The 26814-nt window shown below is 40.3% G+C and overlaps 1 protein-coding gene and 1 long non-coding RNA gene across 3 annotated transcripts in view; both read left to right on the forward strand.

Moving 5' to 3' along the window:
• LOC144492827 (zinc finger MYM-type protein 3-like) overlaps positions 1-21682 on the forward strand; it is a 111076-nt gene extending 89394 nt beyond the window's left edge. For both annotated transcript variants that reach the window (XM_078211323.1, XM_078211324.1), the window contains exons 22-25: positions 6194-6308; positions 7514-7774; positions 17020-17137; positions 19022-21682. In XM_078211323.1, coding sequence (XP_078067449.1) covers positions 6194-6308; positions 7514-7774; positions 17020-17137; positions 19022-19223 — 696 coding nt within the window. In that variant the 3' untranslated portion in view covers positions 19224-21682. The remainder of the gene's footprint in view (positions 1-6193; positions 6309-7513; positions 7775-17019; positions 17138-19021) is intronic.
• Positions 21683-22426: 744 nt separating this feature from the next.
• On the forward strand, positions 22427-26259 carry LOC144492828 (uncharacterized). The gene is made up of 3 exons (XR_013497643.1): positions 22427-24577; positions 25353-25465; positions 25582-26259. It is a non-coding gene; the product is annotated as an uncharacterized LOC144492828 (long non-coding RNA).
• Positions 26260-26814: the final 555 nt, after the last annotated feature.

The following is a 26814-nucleotide window of genomic DNA, read 5'->3' on the forward strand; positions in this document are numbered from 1 at the left end:
TGGGAGAGGAAGGAAGGTCCAAGTGCAGAGGTTAAAGGCCGAACCCCCCCACACCACTTTCTCAGCCAAAGTGACGACTGTATGTATGTCCAAAAATTGTAAAATTATGCTGAATAAGTGCAGATTGCTAAATTTACAGTATGACAAGAATATTAATACAAATATGAGGATATTAATATATAAAGTGGTCATGCATTTATGCAATGGAGTCTCTGATGTGAACTGTTGTCAGATGTCTTGATCTTTGATCGATCCCTGCTTTGATTGTGTGCAAATAAGCTGTTGTCCAAGTTTGAGCTTTAAAAGTCTATCAGTTGTAGGAAAGGGACTGAAGTAGGGATGCAAACAATGTGTTCAGTCTCTAGCAGGAGGAGTGTGCAATACTGCCAAGTGCTCTTAGTTGCATTCCAAATACGTAATACCCATTTTGTAAGCAGCACTGCACTGGCAGAGTCCGGAAAACTGTCTCCCAAGCACTTTCTTAAACTTCAGAGTGGGGAGGTGCGAGAGCTGGGAAGAAGGTGAAGACGTGATGTTCTAATAAACCATAGAACCATAGAAAATTACAGCTCAGAAACAGGCCTTTTGGCCCTTCTTGTCTGTGCCGAACCATTTTTTGCCTAGTCCCACTGACCTGCACTTGGACCATATCCCTCCACACCTCTCTCATCCATGAACCCGTCCAAGTTTTTCTTAAATGTTAAAAGTGACCCCGCATTTACCACTTTATCCGGCAGCTCATTCCACACTCCCACCACTCTCTGCATGAAGAAGCCCCCCTAATATTCCCTTTAAACTTTTCTCCTTTCACCCTTAACCCATGCCCTCTGGTTTTTTTCTCCCCTAGCCTCAGCGGAAAAAGCCTGCTCGCATTCACTCTATCTATACCCATCAAAATCTTATACACCTCTATCAAATCTCCCCTCAATCTTCTACGCTCCAGGGAATAAAGTCCCAACCTATTCAATCTCTCTCTGTAACTCAGCTTCTCAAGTCCCGGCAACATCCTTGTGAACCTTCTCTGCACTCTTTCAATCTTATTTACATCCTTCCTGTAACTAGGTGACCAAAACTGTACACAATACTCCAAATTCGGCCTCACCAATGCCTTATATAACCTTGCCATAACACTCCAAATTTTATACTCGATACTCCGATTTATAAAGGCCAATGTACCAAAGGCACTCTTTACGACCCTATCCACCTGTGACGTCACTTTTAGGGAATTCTGTACCTGTATTCCCAGATCCCTCTGTTCAACTGCACTCTTCAGAGTCCTACCATTTACCCTGTACGTTCTTCTTTGGTTTGTCCTTCCAAAGTGCAATATCTCACACTTGTCTGCGTTAAATTCCATTTGCCATTTTTCAGCCCATTTTTCTAGTTGGTCCAAATCCCTCTGCAAGCTTTGAAAACCTTCCTCACTGTCCACTACACCTCCAATCTTTGTATCATCAGCAAACTTGCTGATCCAATTGACCACATTATCATCCAGCTCATTGATATAGATGACAAACAACAATGGACCCAACACCGATCCCTGCGGCACACCATTAGTCACAGGCCTCCACTCAGAGAAGCAATCCTCCACAACCACACTCTGGCTTCTTCCATTGAGCCAGTGTCTTATCCAATTTACTACCTCCCCATGTATACCTAGCGACTGAACCTTCCTAACTAACCTCCCATGAGGGACCTTGTCAAAGACCTTGCTGAAATCCAGGTAGACAACATCCACCGCCTTCCCTTCATCCACTTTCCTGGTAACCTCCTCGAAAAACTCTAATAGATTGGTCAAACATGACCTACCACGCACAAAGCCATGTTGACTCTCCCTAATAAGTCCCTGTCTATCCAAATATTTGTAGATCCTATCCCGTATCACACCTTCCAATAACTTGCCCACCACCGACGTCAAACTTACTGGCCGATAATTTCCCGGATTTCTTTTGGAACCTTTTTTAAACAACGGAACAACATGAGCCACCCTCCAATCATCCGGCACCTCCCCCGTGAATACTGACATTTTAAATATGTCTGCCAGGGCCCCTGCAAGTTCAACACTAGCTTCCCTCAAGGTCCGTGGGAATACCCTGTCCGGTCCTGGGGATTTATCCACTCTGATTTTCCTCAAGACAGCGAGCACCTCCTCCCCTTTAATCTGTAAAGGTTCCATGGCCTCCCTACCAGTTTGCCCTATTTCCGTAGACTCCATGCCCGTTTCCTCAGTAAATACGGATGCAAAAAAACCATTTAGTATCTTCCCCATCTCTTTTGGTTCCATACACAGTCTACCACTCTGGTCTTCAAGAGGACCAATTTTATCCCTCACTATCCTTTTGCTCCTAACATACCTATAGAAGCTCTTTGGATTTTCCTTCACTCTGTCTGCCAAAGCAACCTCATGTCTTCTTTTAGCCCTCCTGATTTCCCTCTTAAGTAGCTTCTTGCACTTTTTATACTCCTCGAGCATCTGATGTGTTCCTTGCTGCCTGTACATTTCATACAACTCTCTCTTCCTCTTAATCAGTGTTACAATCTCCCTCGAGAACCAAGGTTCCTTATTCCTATTTACTTTGCCTTTAATCCTGACGGGAACATACAAACTCTGCACTCTCAAAATTTCTCCTTTGAAGGCCTCCCACTTTCCATTTACATCCTTACCAGAGAACAGCCTGTGCCAATCCACACTTCCCAGATCCCTTCTCATTTCATCAAATTTGGCCTTTTTCCAGTTCAGAACTTCAACCCGAGGACCAGATCTATCCTTATCCACGATCAGGTTGAAACTAATGGCATTATGATCACTAGATCCAAAGTGTTCCCTCACACTCACATCCATCACCTGCCCTAACTCATTTCCCAATAGGAGATCCAATATCGCATCCTCTCTAGTTGGCACCTCTATATATTGATGTAGAAAATTCTCCTGAACACATTTTACAAACTCTACGCCGTCTAAACCTTTAACAGTATGCGAGTCCCAATCTATAAGTGGAAAATTAAAATCCCCTACTATCACAACTTTGTGTTTCTTGCAGTTGTCAGCTATCTCTCCGCTGATTTGCTCCTCCAATTCTCGCTGACTATTGGGTGGTCTATAATACAAGCCCATTAATGTGGTCATACCTTTCCTGTTTCTCAGCTCCACCCATAGGGCCTCTGTAGACAAGCTCCCTAATCTATCCTGCCTGAGTACCGCTGTAACATTTTCCCTGACCAACAATGCCACCCCCCCACCTTTTATCCCTCTGCCTCTATCCCGCCTGAAACATTGGAACCCTGGAACATTGAGCTGCCAGTCCTGCCCCTCCTGTAGCCAAGTTTCACTAATGGCTATAATGTCATATTTCCACGTGTCTCTCCACGCCTTCAGCTCATCTGCCTTCCCCACAATACTCCTGGCATTGAAATAGACACACCTCAAAAAATTATTTCCACCACACTCTACCCTTCCATTTGTGATTTTGCTTGAACTAACCTGTCTTTTTACCCCTGCTCCACTATCTGCTCTGGCACTCTGGTTCCCACCCCCCTGCAAATCTAGTTTAAATGCTCTCCAATAACACTAGCAAATCTCCCTGCAAGTATATTGGTCCCCCTGTAGTTTAGGTGTAACCCGTCTCTCTTGTACAGGTCCCACCTGCCCCAGAAGAGGTCCCAATGATCCAAGAATTGGAAACCCTGCACCAGTTCCTCAGCCAGGCTTGTAGAGCAAATGCTGAAAATACAGTGGCTTTCATGTACGTAACTGGCTCAGTAGGTGTAGAAAGTAAGAATGCACTTACTGAAAAACACAACAGTCTGACTCCCCAGGATCTTTCCATATTTTAGATGCCTGGGAATCTGCAATTTGCTTCTCCTGTATTTGCATTTTTTAATCATCTCGATCAGAAACTAGGCAAAGCACGTGATTACGTTTTCTCTGGCTTGAAAACTGCTCAGTGCTATTAGAGTATGCAGAACACATGACTGCATCTGTCTTCAAATCATCATTCTTGTGGGAAGCAGTTTCTGATTCTCACCAAAAGGAAATGTTGCCAGCTCTTGGGTCAGGTTTGGTCAAGCACTGGAGTAGTAATGATTTCCTTTTAATGCAGCTGTTACTTTGGAATTGGAAGCAATTGTATTCAGACAAGTGGGGAGGGGTGAAGAGAAGCAGTCCAGTTTCAAACAGGCTACTTGAGCTTGTAGATAAACATTTGATCAGCATATTAATAAATTAAAACACTGATACTGTTTTAATTTTTGAAGACACTTCTGTATTTCCCATTAACAGCATCCTCAGCCTACAATCAGTAAAAAAAAAATGCCTCTTGCTAGTTGTTGATGGATGCAAATGTGCACACTCGGTTTGCTTGTTATTACTTGTAAAATCTATAAGTGCTTGGGGACTGATGTTTTAACAAGCTACAAACAAGATCTTGCCAGTAATTTAGTGATTGTAACAGTGTTGAGCCTTAAGCCTCTGAGCTCAGAGAACTTGGTCATGTTTGCTTTTATATTTTTTAATCTTTGTTTAAATTTTGTAGGCCTGGGATTGTGGAAAGGGAAGCTGCTCACTCAATGACTAATCCTTAAATTTAAATCTGTTAATAATAGCAACCAAAGATATATATACAGATGATACTTGGATTTAAACTCTGCAGTCGTTAAAGATCTGGTATGTGCCCACGCAGCCCACAGAGAAAACCTTGGATACTTTTTTGTGAGGTTTTATTGTGTTGCCAGATATATAACTTTGGCTGAGCTGTAATTTTACCCTGGTTAATTATTTGGGAAGACCGAAGCCATTGTCTTTGGCCCCATCGCAAACTCTGTACTTTCACTGCTACCTTCAGCCCTGCTTCATAGTCTTTGTCTCAGGTGAAAGTAGACTGTTAGCAGTCTTGGTATTTTGCAATAATTTGGGAGGGAGAGAAGAAAGAGATGACGATGATGCAGTGTTCTTGTCAGTGGACTAGTAATCCAGAGGCTCAGGCTAATGCTCTGGGGACATGGGTTCAAATCCCACAGTGGCAGCTGGTGGAATTTAAATTCCTTTGGAATTTCAATTTTAATCTGGAGTTGAAAGCTCATTTTAGTAACGATGACCAAGTAATTATAATTGATTTTCATAAAAACCCATCTGGTTCACTAATGGTATTTAGGGGGAAATTTGCCATCCTTGTGTGGACTGCCCTATTGATACATATTTTACATATGGACTCCAGACTGTCTCATAGCTGCCCTCTGGAAAAACAACAAATACTGACCTTGCCAGTAACACCCACATCACATGAAAGAATAAATTAAGTGTTAGCCTGTCTGGAGAGTCATCAGTGGTAGTTCCAGAGTGTTCAGATATTTCTGTTTGATTATGGATATTACCAGGCAAGAATAACTTCTGATCTCCAATTTTTGAAGATAGCTATCTTGAAGTCAGTTTAATCTTATAGACCCTGTTTATCTCTTTTTTTTCCCATCGTTTTGCTTCCTCCTCCATAATTAGCTTGTACACCCAAAGCAAAGAAATAATAAAATCAAGAGTTTGAAATAAAAGAGGTATGCTGCCTGCGATACTATTTTCATACACTGACACAAGTCAGCTGTCTTACTGTTTTTGTGATTCATAGTTTCTTGGATGTATACTTTAAAAGGAAAGCATTGCAGAGCTATAGGAACGGAACAGGAGAATGGGACATCTTTAGCTCTCAAAGAACTGGCACTGGCATGATGGGCTGAATAGCCACCTCCTGCACTCTGACTTTTGAAAGTGGAGACATAATATAACACATGTCCTCTGGGACCTAGAGACAAATATCTATTCCCCTTGCCACTAACTTGAGCAGAATTGCAGGCTTGTTATTTGATGCTTTCTCCACAACTGTGCGGCATTGGAGACTCTGCCACATGGTAGAATTAAATGTGTGATGTCTCACTAATCCTCCTTATCTTGCTAACAAAGCTAGCTATTCACTAATGAATGTGCAGTAAAGGGAATGTTTCAGGACAAAATGAGCTGTCCAGCAAAATGGAAGTAAATACAGGAAGAGTGGGTTAAATAAATTTAAATTGTATTGCATTTAATTAGCATCCTCATAAGCAAAAATTAGTTTCAAAATATGTATATATATATTTTTTTAAAGTGTTGACCATAAGCAGGTGTTTACTTCATCTCACAGTTTGCTGTTTCTGATCTGCTTTATTATAGTTCTTACTTGAAAACAACCGAATGGTCAACATATTCACTGATCTTTATTATCTGACCTTTGTCCAAGAGTTGAATAAAATGTTACAAGGCTGGCAACCAAGTTTGCTTCCAAATGGTAAGTCCTTGAGATTTCCTACCATTTTTAAACATCTCAAGTCTATCCATTTGTATGGTACCCATGTTGATGGAAAAATACCAATTACCAGCGATTGTCCACAGTAATTGAAAGTCTGGGAGAAAATGGAAATACATCATTCCTGATGAACCCGAGCCAAAATATTAACCTCTCTTGTTCGAGCACAGACTTTTTTATATTAAAAAAGACGACAGGAATAGATGGCCCTTTAGCCTTTTGAACTTGCACTGCCATTCAATAAGATCATGGCTGATCTGACCATGGTCTTAATGCCACTTTCCTGCCTGCCACATGTAACCCTTGACTTCATTTTAAATCAAAAATTTGTCTAAATCAGCCTTGAATCGATTCAGCCTGCACTACTCTAAGTGTTGAGAATTTCAAAGATTAATTTTGAATATTCACTGACCTGCTGTGTTCTATTTTTGTTTGATTTCTGGCATCTGATACTTTTTCCTAAACGAGCATAGGAATACTAATGTTCAGATAAACTGTCATAGACCTGTTCTCTCTCTACAGATGCTGCCAGGCCTTTTGAGTATTTCCAACATTTTGTGTTTTTATTTCGTATGTGAACAGTGTTCTGCTCTCTGTCCATGGACATTTGTTATTAGTGTTTATGTAGTTTTCATCTTATTTCCCTTTTGAGTTGGATTATTTAAATACAGAATTTATTCCTTCGTTTTACCCAATGGAAGGCTGATCAATCCATGGTGATGACTTTTGTCAGTGTCTCCATGATATAGTCTGTCACTTCTTATTTGTATCCACCCTCATCCCCTTCACAAGTCCTGTTGTTTTATTACAGCATAGACTGTAGTGAGCATAGCAATCGCCTCGTTTACTATTTTTGTTTATAAATCCCTCACAGATTGTGGTCCCACAGTTACTTGTTCAAACGATTGCACTTATTTGTAAGCAATTCTTCTCATCCTTCTTGACCATGGATTCACTCTAACTGAACCGGATCCTTTTCCTCACCCAGTGTCTATGCACATTGATGAGTTAGATCCCTGGTTGATTTGTCTCCACCATCTGTATGCTGTAGGATGCGGAAGGCATTTTACCTTTTGCACTTTGAATATTTTCAAATAAAATGGTGGTGCAAATTAAAAAGCATCATAAAATATATGTGAGGATTTGATGAGTATAATCATTAACGTTGTGTCATTGTTTCCTCTTAGGTTTAATATTCTCCCGGGTAGAGGAAGAGCATCTCTGGGAATGTAAGCAACTTGGAGTATACTCGCCCTTTGTTCTACTGAACACACTCATGTTCTTTAACACAAAGTATTTTGGACTGAAGTGTGTAGAAGAGCACATGCGACTGTCCTTCATTAATGTTGTTCGACAGTCCAGGAAGTGTACAACACCCAGAGGAACCACGAAGCTTGTTAGCATCCGCTATTACATGCCTGCTAATTACAAAAAGGGAAGGGATCAAAGTAAGTATTGTATATCAAGAATGATGTATCTGGCAGGGTAGATGAAAGGAAAAACAAAGCAACGAATAATTGATTGGAAGTTTGGAATTGGAAGAACTGGGGTCCTTGCATGCCATGATGTGAGTAACACCAGTTCAGCACCCACATAATCTCTAGACTATTTTCTGAGTTTGGGTTTGTTTGTTGTGACCTCTATATTCAAATAGCAACTGGACACTCATTATAAATGTTCAGGCCTGAAGTGCAACGAGCAGAGTAAGTGTAATTTATCCCTGTGGAACTGTACCAGAGTCAAAGCTTGTGGAAAGGAATCAGACCAAATATCTGTGGATGAATATGGCAGGGAATCCAAACTAGGATTGTTAATTCTGGTTGATTGTATCCTCAAAGGTTTCATTTCATTGCCTCCCGTCTCATATTAGCCGAGCGCCCACACTCTGATCAGTAGTTCATCCTTCATGTGCAGTGCCATACCATGCCAATTTGAAAGGGAACAAATTTTTTGATGTGTAGATTGAACTTGACTGTTATTTGCACAAACATTTCCCCAATCTGACAATCTTCTGGTTAATAAGTGATGGTTTGTGAAGAAAATGGAAAACAAAAAAACTTACAATTTTGTTTAATGGACCTATTATTTTTTTCCACTGAGTTTTCACTTGCAATAATGTCCTAAAGACGAATCTTTAAGTCTTGCAGACTCCAGGGCAATCCTGGAGTGTTAGCAACCCTACTCGGAACCTGTACCTGAGTGAGCCTGTTCATTGTTTTCAAGCAGATGCAATAGATAAAGCAGCAAAGGGCTTTATTTCTCATCATGATCCACAATGACAAATCCTGGGATAATTTTGGAGTAGTTATCTGCTTATTGGTTTGATTCTCTTTTATTTTTCTGTGCATCTTTTCTCCTCCTCTAAGGAGAACTGCTAAGTCCTGCATCAGTTTCAAATATAACTCGTTTCTTGATTCATTTCCCCATCCCCCACTCTGCTAGGTCCTATTTTAAAATCTTTTTTCTATTTATAATCTGAGAGTAAACAAGTCATGTTTGAGTGACCACAAGTATTAGCCTTTACTTGAAGAGGTCCTGTTTTGGATTTAAAAGATGACTTTCTTCCCCCACACTCGGATTTCCTTCCAGCCCAACTCTCTCTTTCCAAAATGCTAATTCGATAGCACATTAACTGGTGCAGTGTAATGTAAGACCAGAAGGTCCAATGTTTGATCCTGGACTGTATGTAGTTAACTGACCATGGCATGCATGCTAGTAATTGGAATGCTGAAAAAGATCTCTGCTTCCTTAGGTCAGTAAAGAATGAAATGAAACAAAGATTCCTACTCATGATCCAAAGGCATGTGTAGGTGTTTGGTCTGTCCAGGAGTTTAGGTGCAGGAGTAGGCCATTTAATCCCAGTTTTGCTCTACAGTAAGATCTTGGCTGATCTGCAACTTATTGCATGTACCTGACTTTGCTCCCATGTCCCTTGGTTAAGAAAGATTTATTAGCATCAGATTAAAATTAACAAATTCACCTAGCATCAATCATCATTTGCAGAGAAGAGTTCTAAACTTCCTACCACCTTTTATGTACAGAAGAGTTACTTAATTTCACTTTTGAAAGGCCTGGCTCTAATTTTTAGACTATGCACCTGGTGTGAGATGAACCAACAGACAGAAATACCTAACATTTCAGCTCCTACCTTGGTATCTTGGAAACATTGATCAAAGCATCCCTCAAATTCCAAGGAATACAATGAGAGTGGATGTAATCTCTCCATGCCATTTAATTTTGGAGTACAATTTCATTCTGGTAAATTTATACTATCCTCCATCCAAGGCCAATATATCTTTCCTAAGATGTGCTAACCAGAACTTCTCTCAGTATACCAAGTGTGGGTAATTGGGTTTTGTGTTGATGTTGCAAGACTCGTCCTCTCTCTCCCCCCCCCCCCCCCCCCCCCCCGGTAAGGTTGTGTCAGACTCAATGGGCTAAATGGCGGCCTCCTGCATTGTAGGGATTCTAATACACCACATGTGGCAAAATCAACACAGGTAAGTTGAGTTGATGCTTTAATTTACTTGTATGTTTTTTCTTACATTTAAAACATGGAAAGGTTTGTTGTCAGAAACAGCAATGCGAACCTGAGACCAATGATGAAAAGACCTGCACTTCAGTGAGGAAGTAAATTTCACGTGAATGAGAGTTGGAACTCAAGGTCATTAAAAAGGAATGCTACTACAAAATGCTACATGCTACTACAAAAACAAGGTTGTCAATTTGAAAGATAATTTCCAAAGTGCACGCAATGTGAGTTTGATAGGAAGTTTGCTTTTGAGGACCAAAATCGAGTCAGCAAAATTGCCAACCAGAATTTGAAACAGTTATTTCATCTGAGCTGACTCCAAAACAACGTGGATTCTGGCTCGGTAAAAACAAACTGCTTTTAAATGGAGAATTGGTGAAATAAATCACCGATCTGTCCAATTATGGAAACTTGGCTCAAAAATAATGATCCAAAAACACCACAACATGTGAAAAGTTTCAAATGTGCAGCTACGTCAACAAACAGTTGTTCGTCATTTGCGAGATTTGGTGCAAGATGCTGTAGCCCAGCTACATGCTCAGTAAAGAACTGTGTGCCATACTTAGTGGCATTGGGTGATTCGTGGGATATCCAAGATGTCGTGTAATTCGTATTCTGGATTCATTTTATGTCCAAAGATTCTCATTCATGAAGAAATTCTGGGCCTAAAGACTGCACTCGTGACTTTGGCATTCTTGGTGCTTTCAAAAGCATTGTGGTAAAGTTCAAACCAAATTCAAAGAAGTTAGATTCGCTTGCAATGTATGGCGCAACTGGAATGAATTGGACAAAAATCTGGATCTTGGCTGCAAATGGTCCTCATGGAGACGGTTTGGCCTCGTTTCACTGCATTTTGTAAACCTCTGCTCAACTGATGGTGGACGACATGCTGAAAGATTGAACACAGTTGCCAAAATGGTCAGTTTTTTTCGCAGCAGCGCTCAGAACCAACAGCACTTTGTGGAGTTGTTGGAAGAAGTGAAGTCAGATTTCACCAAAATCATCTACTTTGCAAATGTACAGTGGCTGATTTAATGTCTTGGTCATTCCAATCCAAAACTTTCATGCTGAGAAAGGAAAGTTGCCAACATGCTCTGATTGCAGATGAAGCATAGCCACCCATTTGAATGAACTGAACCTGAAACTTCAGGGGAAAGGGCAGGCAGATTTGCAACTTGGCTCAGTATGTGCGATAATTTCTCTGAAAATTGAAACATTTTGCTGTGCATGTGAAGAGTGAGCATTTCATGCACTCTCCAAATCTGCAGCAGTATGTTGAAGATGCTGATTTTTGACCAGCGGTGCTGTTTGAACTTGGAGAATCAGCTTAGCAAATTTGGCAAGCACTTCGAGAATCATAGTATTCCTACAGTGCTGAAGGAGGCCATTTGAGCCAGCACCAACAACAATCCCAGCCTATCCCCGTAACCCCACGTATTTACCCTACTAACTCCCTTGTAACTAAGGGCCACTCAACCTAATTGCACGTCTTTGGAGTATGAGATGAAACTGGAGGAAACCCACACGGACACAGAGAGAACGTACAAGCTCCACACAGTCACCCAAGGCCGGAATTGAACCTGGGTCCCTTGCACTGTGACACAGCAGTGCTAACCACTGTGCCACCATGCCGCTCCTGACTTTGAAACTTTCGGGTTTGCCTTTCAGGTCGTTTTGCTTTGACATCTATAGTTCTCAACTATCGCAAGGGCTCATCAGTGTGCACTTCCCCTGGACAGCTGCAGTTTTGAAGTGAATTTACTTTTGCTGCAGAGACAAATCAGTCATCAGCCGAAAGATGAAACTAACTTGATGCTGTGGTGTCAGGTTTTGAAGGAAAATTTGTTAATGGTTCTTTGGCATTGCAAAGCTATTTTCAATGTCTCCAGCTCAGTCATTGAGCTGATGTGAGCATTGGAGTATTTAGAGAAGGGACATCTGTTGCAAATATTCACTCAATACAGTCTCAATGTCCACAAATTCCTGCAAGTTTCAGTCTAGATACAACTTACTCTGCCATTTCTTTGTCTAGATTACTTGCATCTACTTTATAGTTTCTTTTCGTAACACACTAACTTGCACCAAAGTACTGGAAAAAACAGAGACAAACAAGATAGGAAGCTACTAATGTGGGAAATGAGAGACCATGGCAGGAAGGGACAGAGTACAAATCTAAGAGTAAATCAGCAGTTAAGGTTAGATGCTACAAAACAGTAAAAGGACAAAACTAAAGGCTGTGTATCTACATGCATTTGAAGCAAAACCAATGAACTGAGCACAAATATCAGTAAGTACTTCCTGATAGCCGTTACAGAGGCATGGCTACAGGAAAACATAGATTGAGACCTGAACATTGAAGGGTATGAGACATTTTGGAAGGTCAGGAAATTAAAAGGTGGAGGGGTGTCTCTGTTAATTAACAATGGTATTCGCACATTAGAGAAAAATGACCCAGGTTCTAGAAACCAGAATGTAGAAGCAGTTTGAGATGAGAAATTATTCTTGAAGGCAAGAAGTCACTTGTGGGACTAGTGTACAGGTCCCCTAATTGTAACTACATGGTAGAACAGAGCATAGAAGAAGATATCATGGGAGCTTGTCACAAAGATATGGTGATAGTCATGGGTGATTTGAATCTACATATACATTGGAAAAATCAGATGCAAAAGATAGCACAGATGAGTTCATAGATTGTTTTGGGATAGTTTCTTAGAACAGCACATTCTGGAGCTAGCCAGAGGGCAGGCTATACTGGACCTGATATTGTCTAATGAGATAGCATTAACTGATCTCCTAGTGAAGGCACCCTACAGTCACAGAGTCACAGGCCCTTCGGCCCAACTTATCCATGCCACCCAGTTTTAACCACGGAGTTAGTCCCAATTTGTCCGCATTTGCCCCACATCCCTCCATATCCATCTTACCTATGTAGCTGTCTAAATGCTGTTTAAAAGACAAAATTGTACCTCCCTCTGGATGCTCATTCCAGACCCTCTGCATGAAATAATTGCCTCTCTGGACCCTTTTGTATCTCTCCCCTCTCACCTTAAACCTATGCCCTCTAGGTTTTTATCTCCCCTGCCTTTGGGAAAAGGTGTTGACTATCTACCTTATCTATGCCCCTCATTATTTTATAGACCTCTATAAGATCACCCCTAAACCTCCTAGGCTGCAGGGAAAAAAGTCCCAGTCTATCCAGCCTCTCCTTATAACACAAACCTGGTAGCATCTTAGTAAATCTTTTCTGCACTCTTTTCTAGTTTAATAATATCCTTTCTATGATAGGGTGACCAGAGCTGTACACAGTGTTCCAAGTGTAGCCTTAACAATGTCTTGTATAACTTCAACAAGACATCCCAACTCTTGTATTCACTGTTCTGACCAATGAAACCAAGCATGCTGAATGCCATCTTCACCACCCTGTCCGCCTGTGACTCCACTTTCAAGGAGCTATGAACCTGTATTCCTAGATCTCTTTGTTCTATAACTCTCCCCAGCGCCCTACCATTAATTGAGTAGATCCTGCCCTGATTTGATCTACCAAAATGTATTACCTCACGTTTATCTAAATTAAACTCCATCTGCCATTCATTGGCCCACTGGCCCAAGTGATCAAGATCTCATTGCAATCTTAGATAACCACCTTCACTGTCCACGATGCCACCAATCTTGGTGTCACCTGCAAACTTATTAACCATGCTTCCTAAATTATCATGTAAATCATTAATATAACTAACAAATAACAGTGGACCCAGCACTGATCCCTGAGGCACACCGCTGGTCACAGGCCTCCAGTTTGAAAAACACACCTACACAACCACCCTCTGTTTCTGTTTTAAAGCCAATTTTGTATCTGGTTGGCTACCTCACCCTGGATCCTATAAGATTTAACCTTGGGCAACAACCTACTATGCGGTACATTGTCAAAGGCCTTACTAAAGTCCATGTAAACAACGTTGACTGCACTGTCCTCATTTACCTTCTTGGTTACCCCTTCAAAAACTCAATCAAATTTGTGAGACATGATTTTCCTCTCTCAAAGCCATGCTGACTGTCCCTAATCAGTCCTTGCTTCTCTACATGCCTGTAGATCCTGTCTCTCAGAATACCTTCTCACAACATACCCACTACAGACGTTAGGCTCACCTGTTTGTTGTTCCCAGGCTTTTCCCTGCGGCCCTTCTTAAACAAAGATCACCCTCCAATCTTCAGGCACCTGACTTGTAACTGTCGATGATTCAAAGCTCTCTGCTAGAGGACCCGCAATTTCCTCTCTAGCCTCTTACAATACACTTCATCAGGTCCTGGGAATTTATCTACCTTGATGTAGAACCAACCATAATGCGATTGAATTTTGTATCATTTGAGGGCGAGAAGCATGCATCTAAGACTAGTATTTAAAAATTAAATGAGGGTATAAAAGTGGAGCTAGGTGGAGTGAACAGGCTAATGTGCTTGAGGGAAAGATCAATAGAGGTTCAGTGGCAGATATTTAAAGGAATATTTCAGAATACACAGGTGCATTCCAATTAGAAAAAATTCCATGGGGAGGGCCCATCATCTGTGGTTAACTTAAAGTTAAATACTATATTAAGCTTAGATAAAGCATATAGTTGCACAAAGACAACTGGCAAGTCAGAAGATTGGAAGAATATAAAGAACATCAAAGAATGACGAAGATGGAGAGGAAAATCAATTACAAGAGAAAGAAGCTCGTAATATAGACTGATTGTAAGGGTTTCTATGGATATTCAAATAAGAAAAGAGTTAAAGTGAACCTTGGTCCTACAGAAAGTGTGTCTGGGGAATTGATAATAGAATGCAGGGCTATGGCAGATGAATTGAACAGGTATTTCACTACAAAGATACAAGTGATATCCCAGAAATAGTTGTTGATCAGGAAGTTGAAGGAAGAGAGGTAGTCAGGAAAATTATAATCACCAGGGAAGTGGCATTGAGTGGATTATTAGATCTGCGGGCTGACAAATGCCTGGACTTAACCTATAGGCCTTGAAAGAAGTGGCTAATGAGATTATTAATACATTGGTTGTAATTTTCCAAAATTCTCTAGATTCAGGGAAGGTTCCATTAGATTGAAAGATAGCAAATTTAGCTCCTTTTTTCAAAAAAAGAGGGGGAGACAGAAGGCAGGAAGCTGCAGGCCAGTTAGCCTAACATCTGTCCTAGGGAAAATGTTAGAAGCTATTATTTAAAATCTTATCGCAGGGCACTTGGAAAAATTCAAAGCAATCAGGCAGCTCCAAGATGGTTTTGTGAAAGGGCAATCATGTGGATATAGGGGAACTGGTGGGTATACAGTACTTTCCAGAAGGAATTTTATAAGGTGCCACATCAAAGATTATTGTGGAAAATAAAAGCTCATGGAGTGGGGGTAATATATTGGCATAGATTGACTAGCCAACAGGAAGCAGAGTTGGCATAAATGGATCTTTTTATGGTTGGTAGGATGTGATAATTGGTGTGCCACAGTGATCAGAGCTGGGGTCTCAACTCTTTACAATTTATGTAAATCACTGGATGAAGGAATGGTTGCTAAATTTGCTGTCAACACAAAGATAGGGAAGTAAAATGTGATGGGGATGTAAGGAGGCCGCAGAGGGACATGCACGTTAAGTGAGAGGGCACAAATCTGGCAAATAGAGTATAATGTGGGCAAGTATAAAATTGTCGAATTTGGCAGGAAGAATTTTAAAAATTATCTAAATGGTGAATGATTACACAGCTGAGGTGCAGAAGGATCTGGGTGTCCTAGTGCGTGAATCAAAAAAGGCTAGGTACAACAAGCAATTAGGAAAGCTAATAGTGTTATAGTTTATTGTGAGGGAAATTGATTACGAAACTAGGAAGGTTATGCTTCAGTTGTAAAGGGCATTGATGAGACCACATCTGGATTATTATGTACAGTGTTGGTCTCCTTATTTAGGGAAAGTTGTAAATGCATTAGAAGCAGTTCAGAGAAAGTTTGGTATATTAATACCAGGGATGGGCATGTTGTCTTATGAGGAAGGGTGGAAAAGTTAGGTTTGTATCTCTTGGAGTTTAGAAGAGTCGACGACTTGGTCGATCCTGCAGAATCTTGACAAGGAAGATGTCGAGCAGATTTTTCCTCTTGTTGCAGAATCTAAAACTAGGGGCCAGTGTTTAACAATAAGGGGTCGCTTATTTAAGACTGAAATGAGGAGAAATTTGTTCTGAGGGTCAAGACTCTCTGGAACTCTTCCTCAAAAAGCAGTAGAAGCAGAACCTTTGAATATTTTTAAGGCAGTGCTAGATAGATTCTTGTTTAACGAAGGATATCGGGGGTCAGCAGGAATGTGGGGTTGAAATTACAATCAAATCAGCCATGATCTTATTGAATGGCGGAGCAAGCTCAAGGGGCTGAGTGGCCTACTGTCCCTAATTTATACTTTTGTCAAGCGGCACTACAAGTACAGGAGGCAAAACGCAGCACCTACTCTCCCCTGCTCTCTTTCCCCCACCCACCCACTCCCACCCCTCTGCACTCACCAAACATTCTATTTACACCGTACTCTATTTACATCTACTCTGTCCGCAGATGCTGTTTACTTTTACACAAGTGTTCTCTCAATTTCTTGCTCAAGTAATTAGCACCCATTCAGGCAATCTCAGCTGATTAACATTTAACTGCCATTGGTTTTGGCACCATTGGCTGCTTGAACAACAGTGAAGAATTGACCACAGGCACTAATTCCGTGTACCATCCAGGGCTGGAAAGTTAGGACTGAGCTCAGCTGAAAGACCCCCCGGTAGGAATATCACGAGTACTCATTGTCCAGATTCAAACCTGAGGTGTGTCCATTTGGGAACTGTACCAAATGGCTCCTGGCCTATATGTAATTAGAGTTGGTGCATTGAGGATGAGAAGGGACAAAAATAATCATTTTTCTCCCCATTCAATTTATAGAAATAGTTATTTGCTTAAAATACATTCCAGGCGCCTTGCAGCATAAAGGTTAAAATGATTGAGCTTTTGTTTTTAGTTATTTTGGTGTCTAATGACTTAATGTTACTCGGAGCACTTATTTATAAATATTGCTCAGGAAAATCTGAATTAAAATTTTATGAAGATCATTTTTTCTGTACATGGTTCAGTTTTGTTCTCCTCTACTCTGTTTATAGGCAGCACTATGGGAAAAAGGAAGCGTGAAGAGGAAGTTGCTGTTTTGGAGCAGAGAGAAAACCGAATGAACCCGTTAAGATGTCCTGTGAAATTTTATGAGTTCTACCTCTCGAAATGGTGAGGCCGCCTGTTCTTTCCTGCTAGCGTTTTAAACTTGCATTTTGGGATCGATTTTTGTGATCAAGGTGAAGAATATCAATGCTGGAAACTTTCTATTTCCAGCATCCAATATTAGCATCACTCGAGGTATAACTTATTTGCATGCGGGACAAAAAGATTTCTCTATTTTCATGGGGAAAACAAAACTTATTCTTGTGATCTGTTCAATGGTATTATTTCAAAATATTTAAGCCTTAAAACATGGTTTTAAAAAAACTGCTCTTGATCATGTAGGGTGATAGTATGAGAACTCCACTAAAATGCACTGTGTTGTCATCGAAGTATGTTTAAAATATTAGGCTACTTTTAGGGAGGTCATGGTCTGGAGTTAGATGGGGATTGGAAGATCTGAGCCTGGGTCAATGGAAGTTGGAGGCCAGAGGGGAGATCGGAAGATTGCTTGTTGAGGCACTTAGTTCCTGGATTCTGCAGTCCTCCTCTCCCTTTTTTAACTGCATTTCCTGAGGCCTAAAGTACCTGGCCATGGTTAAGATTTCATTCATGGTTAGATGAGGCCTGTCACCTTGTTGTATGTTTAAATTGCTCAACTATCCTGGGAGCAAATTGGTTGCTGTTGTCGTTCACGTTATGGGATATCTTGCAAAAAGCTTATTTTTAAATCTCCACATAAACCATTTGAAAGTATATTCATTAGATTCCAAGCAGGTTATGTAAAGCAAAGCTTTAGGTATCTTACATTTCACAACATTCCCCTCAAGTAGGGCAAGTAGCTTTGCATACACGGGGCCTGGTATGAAAAGGCTGCAAAACCTACTCTTTCACCATAATGATTGATCATTAGATGAGAAATACTTGTGTTTATTTTTTAAATTATTTTATTCAATATTAAAGATAAAATTATATTTGTCATTGAAAAACATTTTCATCATCTTTTGATTTATATAAAGCCACAAGCTGCATAGGAATGACATGACAGAAATAAGGCACCTCTCCATGCTCTTTCCCTTCTTGGTCCCTCTGCCACCAGAGATTAAAATGAATTATTTGCATGAAGATGATCCCCTTTAAAGGAACAGTGTTCACCACACCTACTGAAAGAGCTGATTTATGTTGATATGGTTCCATTGTATCAGAATAGATTGCCAATCTTGGTTGAATATGAGTGTCTGCAGCCTAACCAGAGGGGAAATCTCCAATCTGGGTGTCTGAATAGTGCTGGCTACTCAGCTGCTGGTGGGGTGGGACTACTAGCGAATAAGTATATCTTACAGAAAGTAGCAAAGTTTATTTACACAGTAAACAAAGTAATTTTCAAAATCTATTAAAAAGATACTGTGCAAGCTGTAGCAAACAAAACTGGTAACTGAAACTACTACAGCTTCTCCCAAAAAAGCAGTGATTTCTCGAGTAAAACACAGTAAATAGAGGATAGCTATGTACAGGTTGTGTGTAAAATCAATCCTATTCATATAGCATTGTTATCTTCAGGGAATTACTTAACCCCATTATGGCCAGGAATAAGAATGTCACTATGTTCAGTCATATGCTTGCGTGCAAACATTCCATCAGTGATCCGTAGAGACTAATTGCAGTGACTTAATTCAACAGAAGTGTCCTTACTGGGGATTAAACTTTCCAGCTGTGATGCTTTTGTCTGACTTTGTTCCCACATTAGGGAATAGACTGTAAACATGTCATGAGAAGTAAGGGGTGAAGAGCCAAAGGCAAGATGCTCTTTAGCTGTCTGAAGATTTGATTGGAAAAAAAATTCTCAGCATAATGTTTGATAGCAGAATGAAACAGCACGACAAGGGGGGGTTAAAACAGCATTTTGTGAATGATGTTCTTCCAAATTAATTACTTATGTTTGTTTTGCTGCAGCCCTGAGAGTATGAAGAACAGGAATGATGTTTTCTACTTGCAGCCTGAGCGCTCCTGTGTGGCGGAGAGCCCCCTGTGGTACTCAGTTATTCCCATGGATCGAAGTATGTTGGAGAGCATGCTGAACAGAATTATGGCTGTGAAGGAAATCTATGACGACTATTCAAAGGATTCACTAGAAGATGATGACGTTGAAGGATGATGTGTAGTAGATGTTGTACAGAGTTCTGTTCTTTTATTAGAAAAACAATGGGTCATTATGGGCTGGCCTACTTGGTGCTGCGGGGGAAAAAATTACTACACACCTACTTGCAGAGTCATGTGGCCTGTTCGTGAGAGCAGAGACGGTTAGACTATCACCATTGTTTAGAGACAGTATCCCTTTTAGCTTGTGTACACTTGCTGACAATTGGGTGTACGTAGCATTTTCTAGAGACCAAAAAAAAAATACCTTGAACCTAAAACTCCTGCAGTCAATAAGCAGACAACTTTTGTCTTTGCTCTGAATGGAACAGCTGAGATGAATAGCAGTATGCATGCTAATGCAATGGAAGAGTCCTTAATTTAATTGCAGTGTTTAGAATTTTAGAGTTGCTTAAATGGACATCAATGTGGAATGACAGATGCTGCAAAATAGTTTGTCTTTCAGAACATTCTACCCATTGCTCCCATTTTATTTTGGGGAAGAAAGGAGAATGGTGTTTGTGGGATTGGGGGTGGCAAGGGAGGGGTGGGGGGATCACATCTTTCGCTGTTAAGGTTATATCCGAAAGGATTGTTGCCATGCAGCCTTGCCCTAAGTTACTGCATTGCTCACAGATGTCCAGGAGGAGAATTTGAAGGCATGTGATGGAATCCCACCAGTGAGGCACATCTGGAATATACACTAAAATATCCTTGCATTCAGTTAATACATCACAGGTTTATTCTCAGCTGTCCACGATGAAATTTGTGGGAGGAATGAGCAAGGAGACATGTTTCCAAAGTGCATGGATAGCATTTGAAGAAATATATTTTTTATAATTGCTTTGGAAGGTGAATACCACCAGTGGGGTACCTGTTTGTCTGAAGGGTGTTTTCTGGCTCAGTCAGCTGGGTCTTATTCAGGTTTAAGGGATTGAGGGTCTAGTGAATATTTGCTGGGGAAAATGGTCTGAACAGCAGAGAAGAGCTAGAGCACCATAAATTGACCCTTCTCCATAGTCCTTGCCTGCCCCTCTGCAGGTTTGCTGATATCTGAATCTGTAAAAAGATTTTATTGTATTTTGTGTATTTTTTTATTACAGACAAAAAGGCTGTGAACACTGATAGGTGCTAGTTGATGTCATAAGTGCTAGTGCAGAGTTCCTTGGAATATTGGGGGGGGGGGGTGGTTACCTGAAGAGTATTTTTGTGTTCCCAATGATTTGATCTGAATTTAAATTTCTGTTGAAATAATCCTTCGTCATTCCCTCACCTTATCCCGCAGTGCTGCTAGTGAGGAACAATAATGCTCTCACAACTTGACCTGTTGGACTGTGACCAGCTAAATCCTCTTTAGGACCACAACAGGTGGATTAGAATTCGAAGCGAAGCGCAAAAGAAAAATCTCTGCAGCTCATGCAGATAGCTAATGGACTTTGGGGGGGTTAAGGCAAGCAAAAGTGTTGCTCTAATATCATATGACATTTGTTGTATCTTTGTACTGCCAGGTGGTTCAACTGAACTGTTGGGAATTCAGTATTTGTAGAAACCGGGAGAGAAGGGGATCAAAAAAGGGATACTGTCTCTTGTGTGTATTTCTGTAGTATATACGAATTTGTTTCAGTGAGCTAGATCAGTGTAAAACCAATCTGTTTTAAAATGGTAAATATCTGCACAGTATTCAGTTGGTAACCTGATGGTTTGCCAAGTTCTCTCACAGTTTAATTTTTTAAAAGAAAAATTTAAAAAGGTGCTTATGCAAACTGGATGGACCTTAAGTTGCAAGGGATTTACAAACTGCTGTATCACAATCACCAATAGTTAAAACTCCTAAATAGAAGAAAGCAGTCGAGTTTCACTCAAATAATTTCAGAAAGTGTACTTTTTTTAATGTGATGTAACATTTAAGGAAAAAAGTATTTACATGTCCGCAGTGAAGCATTTTTAGGGTATTTAGTGTAGGGACACTATAATGACCCTTTTTATATCTTCCTATGTTGAACTGTAATCTGTGAAGAACTATGTCTTCTCCGCTTAAAGTGAAAGAAATTCTTGGTAGATGGGTAATTTGAAACAATAAGGATCTTGAGATCTCATTACGTAGAATGCTGTAATGGTTCCCAAATGCAATCTCTTGCCTTGAAAACGGGGTTAAAAGAAAGATGGTGGCCTAACTTTGTTCCAAATGGACCCTAAATGGTATCTGCTTGTGGAAATGCAATTGTGTATTTATTAGATTCTTTCTAATAAGTAATATAAGTAATGCATTGAGCGGAGATTGAGTTTGGGCGTGTTAAAATATGCCCCATCCATCCATTAATGGCATTGGTTGTCTTACTGTTCCCAAAATTAACCACACAGATATCTGTCATTGTATAAATTGTTGACCAAAGCTGAACCATGATGTCATCTTATTTTATTGGAAAAGATTGTAGAAAAGTGGCTGAAAACATAAAGATTAATTGTGTTCTCCCAATTATTTTCTTTGTCTGTTGTGCATTTATTGGTCCTTTATAACTTGTTGTGCAGAATTCCCAAACTTGATGCTCAATGCTTTTTGTGATTAAAATTATCTTCTAAAAAAAAGATGCATTCAAGATATCAATGCAATGAGGGAAAGTCTATAAAACGGCTCTTTCATATTTTCTGATTCTTCTTTACCTCAGAATTCATGGAAGTGCTGTTGAACCAATGCAAGTAAGGAAAATTACCCAGATCTTTTGTCAATTACTCTTTTTCTACTCCCCATCTACACTTACAAAATAATTCCTCAAAGCATTTCTTGTACCAACTGTTTGAGGTGCTTTGTTTCGGAAAGAGTCTGAGTTATCTCGGGGAAACTGACTCCTGTTTTGAATTATCCACAGATTAGTTGCCAGTTCAAGCCGTTTCTGCGGAGATGGGCTACTAAATCTTTTGTTCACAGGGTGGTTGATTAGCTCTCTTACAATATTTCAAAGCATCTCTTTGACTTCCTGATCCCATTTACAGTGGAAAATCAGGAAGAAAATTAACATAGAATAGGATATACAATGTGACACATGATTTGAGGTTTATTGCAATTCTTGTGATGGCCAGTAAACCAATAATGAAGAATCAAGGAAAGTGAGACGTGAGGACCAATATGCTGAATATATTTCAGACCATGAAGGCCCACCTTTTCAGCCTTGCCCCTCACCTGAGTGTGGTGATCACTAGTCAGGTTCAAGCGCCACAACATGGGGGCGGCACGGTAGCACAGTGGTTAGCACTGCTGCTTCACAGCTCCAGGGTCCCGGGTTCGATTCCCGGCTCGGGTCACTGTCTGTGTGGAGTTTGCACATTCTCCTCGTGTCTGCGTGGGTTTCCTCCGGGTGCTCCGGTTTCCTCCCACAGTCCAAAGATGTGCAGGTTAGGTTGATTGGCCAGGTTATAAATTGCCCCTTAGAGTCCTGGGATGCGTAGGTTAGAGGGATTAGCGGGTAAATATGTGGGGGTAGGACCTGGGTGGGATTGTGGTTGGTGCAGACTCGATGGGCCGAATGGCCTCCTTCTGCACTGTAGGGTTTCTATGATTTCTTTCTATGAAGTCAGCTCTTCCCCCTCAAAGGGAGAGGAACCTATGATCATCTGGAACTCTGGCGACTTCATGGCAACCTTTTATTTCAGATCTCTTGCCTCTTGACATGATTTCTCCATTCCTGAGCTCACTGAATTGTGTTTGGTTCATTACCACTGTCCTCACCCTAACAGCAATGTTTTGTATATAAGCCACCATATTGAATCTTGGAAGGTAATTTGACTAGAAGGGTGAAAACCGTGGTTTAATAGCTAAACTTGAAACTGTTTTCTTCTAACGTCCAAACACGTGCGCGTTCAGCATGGGTGACTGGATGTTGCATTGCAGCTCTTTTTTTTGGTTAGCGGAGTTAAAATTGGAACATGTGCAATGTTAGTGCAACACAAGTTTGGCATCATACAGGGACCTTTCTCAGCCTACGTGACTCTATTCCAAACTGGGTGTGCATTTGCCAACTGAGGCAGTGGGAGAGCCAATGATGAGCCCACGTTAGAGTACTGGCTATGTGAACCCCATTTTTTAATAGCTTTTCAGTTTAATACATGCAAGTGTATTATGCCACACAGGAAATACTACTTCATGTACAACTACTTACTCTTGAATTGAGAAATATTCAGCATAGTAACAGAATATAAATAAATATAAGCATGCTTTGTTTATTTCAACAAATTTCTATAATTTTTTTCTGAATTGCGCTGATTTTATCTTTTATATCAACACGCTTTCCAAAGCAACAGTACTACCTAATCAAGTTTTTATAGATCACCCACTACTGCTTGCCATTGGGATGCTTCCTTGCGTGGTTCTATCTTTCATTGGTATGAAGTGAGCAGTTGAGTTGGGAGAGAAGAGATTAATCTGGTTAGCTTTTCTTCCCTTCCCTCACCCTTTTGATGCTTTTCCTTGTTCTCGGTTACTGTTCCCAATGTATTCCTTTGCTGTTTGACCTGATTTTTGAGGCTGAGTACTAGTGGATGCAGCTGTTGAAATGTCATTGGAACTCTGACCTAATGCTTTATGGATTGGGAGTCTAAAGTTGTATTTGAATTACTGTGCAGCTGATTTATTGTTGCTTCTCATTTATGGAATGCTGGATAAATGCAGAACCTTACTAGTTATTTTACTGTTTCCCACTTCCACATGTGTGAATGCAAATGAACATTCATGCCAAACCTGATCAGTCTCAATCCTTGTCCTCACTGAGAATTCTTTACTCAGCCGTCAAGAATCTGGTGGAAAATCTGTTTGACTATAAACGTTCTCCTTGTTTATGGGGAAGATGTTGGCAGGGGAGTGTCTGTGAACATAACTTGTGTTCATAACTTCAAATGTTGTAAGGTACAGCATTTTACAATAGTTTGCAATAGAGATTTATTCTTTGGTTTGATTGAGTCTCTAAGCTGCTATATAAACCACTGTTGTGTATTGAATAAAGGTTACGTACGTATATGTGTATATAAAAAGGTGACCCTTGTACTTGGAGTAATACATGTTGAAGTGCATTTATCCCCAAGCACCTTGCAAAATAACCATCAAACTTGGTGACATCTTACTTGCTACTAGTGTAATTGCCTGCAAGTAAGAGTTAGCAATTCCACCTCCATTGAGTCACCTCATTCAGCTGACTGAAGACTATTAAAGTAGAATAAAGGTTGCTTGTAGGTTTCCGTTAATGGGCTGGATTTTGTACTTGATGTTGACTTCAAAGAAAGCTGCCCACAAAGGTTCAGCAATCTCTCTGGTGCAGGTTTCCTCTTTCCTGACCGTTTGAATTTGATGCCAAGTTAAGGGGATCTCCAGATGTCATGAAGCAGGTAGGCAGCTGCATTGAGACATTCTTACAGATAGCAAAATAATTGATCAGGATTTGGATAGGAGTTAACATTAACTGTAAATGTTGAAAATGTTAAAGGCTGTTCATGTATGAAGAGTTAAGATACCTTAATATTTGGATGCATGTGTCATTAGAACGGAAAACTAAATTGTTACAATCATGTTCACAAGTTGGGTAAAAAGAGGACAATGGAGGGAGTGTCCAAAACCATGTATGCCCCATCAGAGTTAACGCACCCTTTCATATAGGGTGACCACTTGTGTGCATCATGTCGTGTCTAGTATACAGCAGTTCCTGCTCCCTAATGTCACCTTTGTTTGGGGGTCAATTTTAACTGGATCACTGCACCTCTGTTCTGACTCTGCGTGTTCTTGCCTAATCACCCTGATGTTTGAAGTACCCTTCACACGCCAACTGCATCCTCGGCCTCCTACATAGTTGCAGTCAAGCTCAATACAAGCTCCAGGGATAATTTCTTGTGGGTACTGTAAAGTTTTCTGCTCTAAACATCAGACCTTAACTGTATTGTCCATTTTCTTTGCAACAGAATGTACTGGTGATATGAGGTGGATATCTTGGTGTTTAGTGAGACTGGTTGACATTTTGTGTGTGTATATATCTTTGGAAAATATGTTGTACTGAAGGGTAGTGTCTGGTTCAAATTGATTTTTTTTACCTCTTTAGGACTTGTACCAACATGATCAATTTATATTTTCATTTGAATACCTTGCATTTGCTTTTTTTCTGTCTTAAAGGAGTATTTGGCAATCCACTTGGTTTGGGAAAAGAGCCATATGTCACTTTCATCCTGTGGAAGCAATGGAAGGAGAGGGATTATTTAAGAAGACTTTTTGCCTGAATTCTACAGGTGACAATTCAAATCAATATAGACCCAAGCCTAAACATACTTAAATGCGTACCTTCAAGTTCCAAGATTTTCTAAGTCATCTTTTCACATTCCTTTTTCTATTTTCCTCTACCCAGATCCCATCTTGCCCTGGCCATCCATATTCCACCATTGCTGCAAATATCAATTTCTGCAAGCAAACCTGAATTTTGTGCAAACTGCAACTTGGGTTCAACATACCTGTGACAGCATATCTATTCAGTCAACAATAAAGTCGTGTACTACTGCTGCCTACATTAAAACTAATATGCCTTTGGACTGCAAACCACTGAACTTCTACATCAGCAGAGAAAAACATGTAGTTCAGGCTGAACCAATTAAACTCTTGCTAAAAAAGACAGGAGACATTATTGAAGTATTTTAAGTACCTGTTTTGTATATAAACTTTTGAGATATCTTGACCCTTCTGTGAGACATTCTTGGACCATTCATGGTCTAAGCATTCAGACATGTGATTGAAGTGTCTAAGCAGTCCTAAACCATGATGAAACTTAAAAGTTTATCAGTTAATCCCAAACTAAGCCAGCTCCTGGTTTCAGAATTACTAGTTATGACCTGTAGAAGTACTCCTTGGTAGTATAATTGGTTAATGAGCAATATTACCCATCATCTGCAGTATCAAGAAATGCAATGAGGATCTGTCTGGAAAAAAATGGTATTTAGTTTCCAGGTCAAATAGTGGTCTGCTTTCTTGCCTAATCTGATCATGTTTTAACCAGTGGTATGGAAAGAATAAATAGCTTTCATTTTGCATTAGCCAATGTTAAAATCACATCTATTTTCTTTTTGGCGAATGTTTCTTTTTGGTGTTATGTGAGGAATAATGTACGACCCACTGAGGAAACAATCGATAAGATAAAAGCAATTACTGCGGATGCTAGAATTTGAAACAAAAATGGAAAATATTTGAAAATCTCAGCAGATCTGACAGCACCTGTGGAGAGAGAATAGAGCGAACGTTTCGAGTCTGGGCGACCCTTTGAAGTATCATCTAGACTGAGTCATAGAGGTTTACAGCATGGAAACAGGCCCTTCGGTTCAACTTTCCATGCCGCCATTATTTTTTTAAAAACCCTTAAGCTAATCCCAATTGCCCGCATTTAGCCCATATCCCTCTAGATCCACTTTACCCATGTAACTATCTAAATGCTTTTTAAAAGATAAAATTGTACCTGCCTCTCCTACTACCTCTGGCAGCTTGTCCCAGACACTCGCCACCATCTGTGTGAAAAAGTTGCCCCTCTGGACACTTTTGTATCTCTCACCTTAAACCTATGCCCTCTAGTTTTAGACTCCCCTACCTTTGGGAG

This window comes from Mustelus asterias, chromosome 4 (genome assembly GCF_964213995.1).
Source record: "Mustelus asterias chromosome 4, sMusAst1.hap1.1, whole genome shotgun sequence".
Classification (NCBI taxonomy): domain Eukaryota; kingdom Metazoa; phylum Chordata; class Chondrichthyes; order Carcharhiniformes; family Triakidae; genus Mustelus; species Mustelus asterias.